Source organism: Salvelinus alpinus, chromosome 9 (genome assembly GCF_045679555.1).
Source record: "Salvelinus alpinus chromosome 9, SLU_Salpinus.1, whole genome shotgun sequence".
Lineage (NCBI taxonomy): Eukaryota > Metazoa > Chordata > Actinopteri > Salmoniformes > Salmonidae > Salvelinus > Salvelinus alpinus.
In genome coordinates, this window is record NC_092094.1 from 31233267 (window position 1) to 31242200 (window position 8934).

At 43.2% G+C, this 8934-nt stretch overlaps 2 protein-coding genes across 4 annotated transcripts; one reads left to right on the plus strand and one right to left on the minus strand.

The window, feature by feature from the left end:
* Nucleotides 1-2418: 2418 nt before the first annotated feature.
* LOC139584641 (uncharacterized) lies at nt 2419-4275 on the plus strand. 3 transcript variants are annotated; one of them, XM_071416724.1, is made up of 4 exons: nt 2419-2591; nt 2663-2855; nt 3119-3289; nt 3423-4275. In XM_071416724.1, the coding sequence occupies exons 2-3, from the start codon at nt 2684-2686 to the stop codon at nt 3277-3279; spliced, it is 333 nt and encodes a 110-aa protein (XP_071272825.1). In that variant the 5' UTR covers nt 2419-2591; nt 2663-2683; the 3' UTR covers nt 3280-3289; nt 3423-4275. The 3 variants fall into 3 exon arrangements, with proteins under 3 accessions (XP_071272825.1, XP_071272823.1, XP_071272824.1); XM_071416723.1 differs by having other exon boundaries at nt 2470-2591; nt 2663-2888; nt 3423-3528; XM_071416722.1 differs by having other exon boundaries at nt 2448-2888.
* On the minus strand, nt 4254-8556 carry LOC139584640 (glycine cleavage system H protein, mitochondrial-like). The gene is made up of 5 exons (XM_071416721.1): nt 8297-8556; nt 8006-8085; nt 7373-7436; nt 7110-7241; nt 4254-5277 (listed from the first exon to the last, which is right to left on the minus strand). Exons 1-5 carry the CDS (start codon nt 8499-8501, stop codon nt 5180-5182), a joined length of 579 nt encoding a protein of 192 aa, XP_071272822.1. The 5' UTR covers nt 8502-8556; the 3' UTR covers nt 4254-5179.
* Nucleotides 8557-8934: the final 378 nt, after the last annotated feature.

Below are 8934 nucleotides of genomic sequence, written 5' to 3' on the forward strand. Positions count from 1 at the left end.
GTGTGTGTGTGTGTCAGAATGATTTATGAGTTGCAAATAGCTATTCCAGTGGCCCGTTTCTCCTCACTTAGTTTTTAATCTGTCTTTACATGAATTCTCCTGGAGATGTTATGGTGATTTTATAGGGGCGTGCACTTGTGTACCTGTGTGTTAAGGAGTCAGAGCTGTGGACATGTGCCTTGTTGGCAGGACAAAGACTTGGAGGTACAGCGCAACACTATTGTCTGCTCATTTACTCGTTATCTCTCTCCATTCCCTCTCTCTTGCTCTCCTCTCATCTCCCATCCTCACCTCCTCTCTTCTTCTTTCACCTTTCTCTCTGTCTCTCTCTTTGATCTCTTAGGTATGCATTCAAAACAGATCTTTATTGATAGCACAAGACAGAAGACTGAAACAGCAGGTCAATGTGTTTAGCCTGAGGGCAGATTGGTCCATTCACTGATCTGTCTGTTAGTGGGAAACTGAGAGAGAAGCCAGCTAATCTCCCCCTGTTCTCTATTGATCACACACTTAGAGACTACATACCCTGTCTAAACACTATTGATCTCTCTCTCCCTCTCCCTCTCCCGCATCCTTTCAGTATAGTATGAGGATCAAGAGAATAAATGAAGGTTATGAAAGTTGGTGGGAGAGGTTGTAGGATGGCTAGACTGGATGATGATGATAATTATGATGATTTGATTTGTCTTTAGTGTGGAGAGGGGAGCTGAGGGGTGCTCCGGAGCACCATGAGCGTAGAAAATGACTCATGGTTGTCATATTTTAGACTTGTGTGCTCTCTACTGGTCAAAATGTTGCATTGCATCGCATCAGATTACAAAACAGTGTTGGACTGTGTTTGTTTAGCCTCCTGTTGTGTTCGTTTCATGTTAATTAATTCTGTGTTCTATAGCTGATTATAAATCCACAATAATACATATATTATCACTTAATGTTGTGTTAGATTTTTATATCAGGCCTCTTTGCTATTTATGGCCTGTAGGCCTCATTGACCTGAGCTCATACAACTAGTTTTTTTGTAAAAAAAAAAGCATAATGTATGGATTATTTTGACTGTAACAAATACTCAGATGAAACATATTGTGCTATTTATCACAGACTACTTTGTGTAAGTTTAACAAGGACTCTCCTCCTCACCAGTGTCATGATCAAAGATATGATCAAGAGCCTCACATACAGTATACCGTTTGGTCATTGTGCTGCCACAGAATGAATTGTGAGCAAGGCCTCAAAAAAGCTTGGTGTGGTTCCCGCGGGGGAAAGATTTTATTGGGGAAAGGTTCCCGTGGGGGTTGCGATGGAAGCCAATAAGGGGAATAAGGGTTTGAGTCGTGTGTGTGTGTGCGCGCGCGCTCAAAAACACATTTATACACTAATTGTAGTCTCACCCATTCATTTCTAATGACCAAAAGTTAAATAAAACAACCAACATTTTATGAAAATCATCCAAATGTATGTTGTGTGTTCAGATGCCCTGTGTGGACAAAGTCGTGGAATCTTATGACGATCAGATGAAATGAACTACATTTTTTTTCAGAGAGAAAACTTGTAAATCGGTTCAATTCGACCGGAACACAGCAGGAGGGTTAACTAGCGATCAGCTGTTGAGTAAATCATTCATGTTTCACGAGATAGCACAGCCACAAAGTCAAAATTGTCTATATCGTACAAATCCATTAAAACAAAAATAGCTTTTAGATCATAATTTAAGGTTAGACACAAGGTTAGCAGTATGGTTAAGTTTAGGTTTAAATTCAAATTTTAAGAAAATAAATATAGAAATAGGCCGAGTTTATGTCTTTGTGGCTGTGGTAACTAGTGACGACCCAGCCTACTCGCTTCTCTCCTATCACCAGAATTGATAACCGAAAAACGTATGGAAAATTCAAAGAAATGAACATTTAACAAAGTCTTTTCATGGATGATTATGACTCATTCTAGATATACACTTTGGATATTTAAAATATTATGGCAGTGTCAGTTACAGCAGTTTTTTCGCTGTGGGACGTGAAAGGGGCACGCTGCCGACCCCCCAAGTTCATACGAAAACTGTCCTGGAGGTACCTGGCCTACTGGCAGCCAACACTGTTTCCTGACCTTCCTTGGGAACCACTGAGACAAGGTAAGGGCAGGGTTAACACTGATCCTCTTCCTGGTTTGTATCCAATGAAAGCAGAACACTCACTCGCTTCCTGGTTTCTGTCCAATCAGGCTCTTCGGTGGAGCAGCGAGCAGGATCATCTGAAGGCACGGCAGAGAGGCAAGACAGGTTGGGGTGGGCAACTCGAGTCCTCGTGGGCTTGATTGGTCACACTTTTTCTCCATCCCTTGCAAACACAGCTGATTAATCAAATTGCATTCTAAACTGAAGATCATAATGAGGTGATTATTGGAGTCAGGTGTGTTATTTGCGGCTGGGGAAAAACTATGACACCAATCAGGCCCTTGAGGACTGGAACTGCCCACCCCTGCGTATAGTAGACAGCTGTGGCTGACTGAATGGATGAACAACTATATGAGATGATGAACAACTATCTTTCCTCATAGTTTACCTCTATCTACCATGGCAGGAAGGATACTGCTGGTTCCAGGTGAAACACACACACCAGAATATAGAGCTGTAGAGCTTTGTCTGTTAATTCACATTTTACTGTGTGTGTAGGACACCCTGGTAGATGCTGACATGGCCATAGATGCCGTGATGTGGCAGAATGGAGGCATGTGTGGTCTGGACCACTGGAACTTTGTCATGCATCCTGTTGACACGGCCATGACCTGTGACCCTAACGGAAGTTACGCCAGGACGTGGTGCCCTGAGTTGGCTGCTGTGCCTGATGACTTCATACACAAACCCTGTAAGTGTCCAGCCTCCATGCTGCGCCGAACCGGTGAGACAAGAGCACCAGCCTTATCCTAACCTATACCCTTACCATAGTTACCCTTATCTTACCAGATTTACCCTAACCTCATTGTAATAACCTTACCCTAGCCTTAACCTAACCTTACCGTAGTTACCATAACCCTACTATAGCCTTACGCCTAAGTTAACTCAACTCTCACGTGTTTCTCTGTATAGAATTGTGAGTGTTACACTTCCCTTATTACTCTACACTGACAGATCTGGAGGAAAGGAGCCACTCTCTGCAGGACGTGAAGTTGGTGAGGAGGCATTTTGGGGAGTACGTGGACCCCCGTTCGGGGTGCGACCTGGCCCCCCCCCGGTCTTGGAGGCCCTGGGTGTGCATCAACTCACTGCTTCTATTGTATCGTGTCTCATGAGTGGTCCTCGGTACTGTTTTTCCTGTTTGATTTCTTTCCTTGCCTAAATGTTTTTTTTTATGCCTTGAGCCATTTTATAATGGTGTATTTTATGTACAAATGTGAATTTTGCTAAATTGAGTGAGTGACAACTTCTCTCTCAGGGAGGCGTGGTCAACACAGATAGGCAGTTCCTCCCGCATGGAGTTCAAACACCAATCAAACGATCCAGACCCGGACGCTGCCTCTAACCCCCATGTGAGTCGCAGGCGGGATGAGACGATCACCTTCCTGAACCAGACAGACTTCATGGCCAGCATGATGAACGAGGGGAGGGAGAGACAGGAGAGAGACCAGAGAAAGTTAGAGGGACTGGCACACCCCCATATGGCCCGGGGAAGGGTTAGGAGGACCCCTGCTGCTAAGGCCAGGTTATCCTCTGTGCCTGGGGGAGTGGCTACGTTTCACAGATGACCGAGAGGGCAGAGGTTAAAGATCAGCCAAAGACTACACTGATAGAACTGTTGCAAAACTGGGTACCACATCATGGGTTAGAGGTTAAGGGTACACCTAGTCAGTTGTACAACTGAATGCATTCAACTGCAATGTGTCTTCCGCATTTAACACAAACTCCTCTGAATCAGAGGTGTGGGGGGGGCTGCCTTAATCGACATCCATGTCATCGGTGCGGGACCAGTGTGGTTAGTCTGTGTAACAAGGAAAAACTGTTGTTTACATTTTAGTCCTTTACCAGTCATAATTCAGTAATGCAGGCTGAATCAACTGCAAGCACTGCTACTAGGTGTCATTGTGTTCCAAGTGCAATATTTGTACGAAGGAATTCAAGCGAAAATATAATAAACATTAATGAAAGATACAATCTTTAAGTGCTGTCTTTCCAAAACTAGTATCAGAGGCTACACAGACATCGCAGTGAAAGTACTCAGGGGGGGATGAAGTGGACAGGACTTGCACTAAGTAAACACACAAGGAAGTGCAAGTCAAGAGTTTTATTTTTATGTAATCTTCATAGTGCCAGTACATGCTGTGCATACAGATGCACAACAACATACAGTAGAAACCAGCCTGCTCTAGATCCAAAGTGCTTTATTATTAGCCCTTCCCCCTCCCCTACCAGATGGACTGATCCAGACAGCTGTATTTGATAGTGCAATTCTGAGGACTATTTTTCCCAGTAGTGTTCAGACTTGATGCTGCATTCATAACCAAGTGGGAAGGTGGTATTTACCACATACAACTGGGAAAAATCCACTTAAACCCCCCTACAACTCATAATTACTAGTGGGAAACTCGTCTATCATCCCATTTCTCAACGAGTTAAAAGCATGTGAATACATCCAACTGGTATTTACGATTTCACAACTGGTATAATTAACACCTTCTCACTTAATTATGAATGCAGCATAAGTTCCTCATCCCCTGTGCTTGGGGAAGGCTTTGAGTGGAAGACTGAGGATTAATCTTAAAAAAGTATTTTCCTCAATTCTTTTGTGTACTTTACTCCTCAAAACATCAAAATGAAACCCTCTAATGTTTTAAGGAGGTGGAGAAAGGACACAAGGAATCAAGGATAAGACTTGAGATTCAGCCAGAGAATGCATCAGGACTCGAACAGTATCACTCTACATCAGCCATGTATAGTACATCATGCCACATGTGTAAGACATTTGCTCCCAGCATCCCCATTAGGTCATAGTCATTACCAATACACTAAAGACTTAACATTCAGACCACAATAACACTGGCAAGTCAATATGGATGAGCTCTGCTGCTCCTCTGGTGTTTCTGGTAGTTTCCCGGTGTAGTGTCACATCTGACTCCCGGCACAACTGGTGCACTTCCTCTCTAGTAGGGATTGCTAGGCAGGTGAGGGGGTGATAAGGGTTGCGTCTAGGCGGTGCTAGTCTTCTATGGATCTGATGTATCTCTCATAAGCCTTCTCATCCATCAGAGCATCCAGCTCCTTAGGGTTAGCAATGGTCATCTTCATCAGCCATCCTGTCCCAGCAAGGATTAGAAGTCAGAGGTGAGCCTAGTCACAGGCCTTGTTTGAATATTATTTCTAAAATAATCACTGATATGTGTATTTGTGTGCATGTCAAGAATGCGTGTAGACTAGTGTATGCATATAGAGTGAGCTCAAAGTATTAGGACGGTGACAATTTTGTTTTGGCTCTGTACTCCAGCAATTTGGATTTGAAATGATACAACTACTATGAGGTTAAACTGCAGACTGTCAGTTTTAATTTGAGTTTTTTTTCATCCAACACCTAATTTGGCAACCTTTCCTTCCAGTTCTCTGCTGCCAGTGACCTGCCAGTGAATTGCAAAAATCGCTGAAGTTGGAGACTTATTTCCCTCACCAACTTTAAACATCAACTATCTGAGCAGCTAACCGATCGCTGCAGCTGTACATAGTCCATCTGTAAATAGCCCACCCAATCTACCTACCTCATCCCCATACTGTTTTATTTTATTTACTTTTCTGCTCTTTTGCACACCAGTATCTCTACTTGCACATCATCATCTGCTCATTTATCACTCCAGTGTTAATCTGCTAAATTGTAATTGTTCGCTCCTATGGCCTATTTATTGCCTACCTCCTCATGCATTTTGCACACACTGTATATAGACTCTTTTTTTTCTACTGTGTCATTGATTTGTTTATTGTTTATTCCATGTGTAACTCTGTGTTGTTGTTGTCTGTGTCACACTGCTTTGCTTTATCTTGGCCAGGTCGCAGTTGCAAATGAGAACTTGTTCTCAACAAGCCTACCTGGTTAAATAAAGGTGAAAAAAAAACATTAAAAAAAGTCCATATTGGTAGACCGTTTGGAAATTACTTAACTTTTTGTACACATTTAAGTCATTTAGCAGACGCTCTTATCCAGAGCGACTTACAAATTGGTGCATTCACCTTATGATATCCAGTGGAACAACCACTTTACAATAGTGCATCTAACTCTTTTAAGGGGGGGGGGGGGGTTAGAAGGATTACTTTATCCTATCCTAGGTATTCCTTAAAGAGGTGGGGTTTCAGGTGTCTCCGGAAGGTGGTGATTGACTCCGCTGACCTGGCGTCGTGAGGGAGTTTGTTCCACCATTGGGGTGCCAGAGCAGCGAACAGTTTTGACTGGGCTGAGCGGGAACTGTACTTCCTCAGAGGTAGGGAGGCGAGCAGGCCAGAGGTGGATGAACGCAGTGCCCTTGTTTGGGTGTAGGGCCTGATCAGAGCCTGAAGGTACGGAGTCTCCCCCCCCCCCCCCCATTTTAGGGGACCAAAAGTACTGGGACAAATTCACCTGTGTATTAAAGTAGTCAAAAGTTAAGTATTTGGTCCTATATTCACAACACGCAATGACTACATCAAGCTTGTGACTACAAATTTGTTGGATGCATTTGTTGTTTGTTTTGGTTGTGTTTGAGATTATTTTGTGCCCAATAGAAATGAATGGTAAATAACAGTCATTTTGGAGTGACTTTTATTGTAAATAAGAATATATGTTTCTAAACTCTCCTACATTAATGTGGATGCTACCATGATTACGGATAATCCTGAATGAATTGTGAATAATAAGTGAGAAAGCTACAGAAGCACAAATTTCTTGTATATTTGTGCGTCTAACAAATGCTGTCATTTCTAAACAGTTCACCCGATATGGATGAAAATACCCTCAAATTAAAACGGACAGTCTGCACTCTAACCTCAGTCGTTGTATCACTTCAAATTCAAAGTTATGGAGTACAGAGCCAAAACAGGAAAAAAAAGTGTCACTGTCCCAATACTTTTGGAGCTCACTGTATGTCTGCGGACGGGTGTGTGTGCTCACCGTCTTTGTAGCAGGACTTGTTGACGAGGCCGGGGTTGTCTGCCAGGAGTGTGTTGACCTCTGTGACTTCCCCGGTTAGAGGAGAGTACAGCTCACTGGCTGCCTTCACACTCTCCAATGCTCCAAATTCATCTAAAAAGAGGACAGCGATATGCCAGGTCATGAACAGGTCTTGAGGAAGGTAAGATTTACTAGTATAACCCAAGATGACCAGCGTCATGTTACCATCCACACAAGTCTGTAGGGTAGTAACGGCTGCTTACCAGTCTGTGCCAGCTGTGTGCCAACCTCTGGTAGTCCACAGTACACCACATCTCCTAGAGCCTCCTGCAGGACACAGATTTAGATTTGACCAATTAAATGAGATGTGTCAGTCCCAACCACACTGATGATCCATGATGTGTTGGAAGCGTCACAACATATACTAACAGTGGGTTGGTAAGAAGACCACAGGTCCCAATGGGGCTCTTAAAGAGATTCTCCGGTATTTGTGTATACTTTTTAGCCAGTAGTTCTGAAATTAACACTCACAAGACAAAAGTGGTCCACGAAAATTGCATACTAGGTCACGTATGTGCAACACATCATTGCTCCCTCTCTGCTATGTCCACCCTGCAAACTCATTGGATAACGCTGGGCAGGCCTTTTGTTAGTTGTCACTCAACTGCGAGGGGCTGAAGCTCATTGGCTACAACTCTAATTGTTGTAGTGAAAATGGCATGGCACAGATTCAAGAAAAGTCACTTTCATGGCTAATTGAAGTAAGACTAATTTTGCATGTATGAACTACACATTGACACATCCAGCCCAAAGCAGGTTTAAATAATTTCTTTGTCACTCAAGTACCGAAACATGTCTTTAAGAACCAGTGGTAGCATGCCTCGAGAACAACCCACCTGAGCAAATTTGCTGATGCCAACCGTCCCTACCTCTCCCTCTACTCGTATCCATTCGTGTTTGTCTGTGAATTTAAGAGCTGTGGAATTCAGGTGAAAATTGCAATTAGTTCGAGTAGTTACACATAAGTTGACAAACCTAAAAACAGTTTAGTCTACTTCTAATCTACAATCTTAGCTAACTAACTACGTTATGTCCGTGCTATGCAAAACAAGAACGTCCTTGTTATGAACTAGCTAACGTTAGCGTGTTAGCTAGCCACCTGTGTTGCGAGGTCCACAACCAAGTACCTGATGAGAGTCGGGTGGTAGTGAACAGAGTCCGTAGTACATATGCCCTTGATACCATCCGAGAGGGAGTTAGCTGTGCCGAACTGTAGAGAAAGGGCATGGCAGAGGTAAAGTTGGAAGACAAGCAACGTATCATTACACACGTAGCCATTTTCGTCGCGTCTTTACAACTGCAGTGGCTGTCGCGTTTATTAGACGTCATCATCACGGATGCCACTTGGGGCGCTTACAGCAGGGCACAAAGTGGTGGAAGTTCGGATACAAATGTACTTGTGGCGTTCCATTGTGTTATGTAAGAAAATGCATGTTTGTATTACATGTAGAATACAGATCGGACTACATCCACAGAGTAAAATATTAATACTTTATTTTTTTTCAATATGGTCAATGGGATTAGTGGAGAGAGGCTACTGGGGAAAGAAAGAGAATGGGAGAGAAAGAGACTGTAAGTGAGAATTAAATAGGCTTTGCTGGTCCAATCCCTCAGCAACTGTCACAAGCACTAACCATCTGCAGATGATGTTCCTGAAAATGCCCCAAGCAACCCAGTCACTCTCCCCTCAGTCAATGGTTTCAGCAGAGCACAGAGTTACATTTAGGTAACCTGCTACAAAATACAGTCTAAGACTGATAACACA

What these genes read in the sequence shown, in the direction of transcription:
- LOC139584641 (XM_071416722.1), top strand. Translation starts at nt 2,684, where the DNA reads ATGGCCATAGATGCCGTGATGTGGCAGAATGGAGGCATGTGTGGTCTG. An exon ending in CTCCATGCTGCGCCGAACCG is followed by an intron (nt 2,889 to 3,118) that starts GTGAGACAAGAG and finishes CTACACTGACAG; the next exon opens with ATCTGGAGGAAAGGAGCCAC.
- LOC139584640 (XM_071416721.1), bottom strand. Translation starts at nt 8,501, where the DNA reads ATGATGACGTCTAATAAACGCGACAGCCACTGCAGTTGTAAAGACGCG. An exon ending in GCATCAGCAAATTTGCTCAG is followed by an intron (nt 7,437 to 8,005) that starts GTGGGTTGTTCT and finishes TGTGTCCTGCAG; the next exon opens with GAGGCTCTAGGAGATGTGGT. An exon ending in CACACAGCTGGCACAGACTG is followed by an intron (nt 7,242 to 7,372) that starts GTAAGCAGCCGT and finishes TCCTCTTTTTAG; the next exon opens with ATGAATTTGGAGCATTGGAG.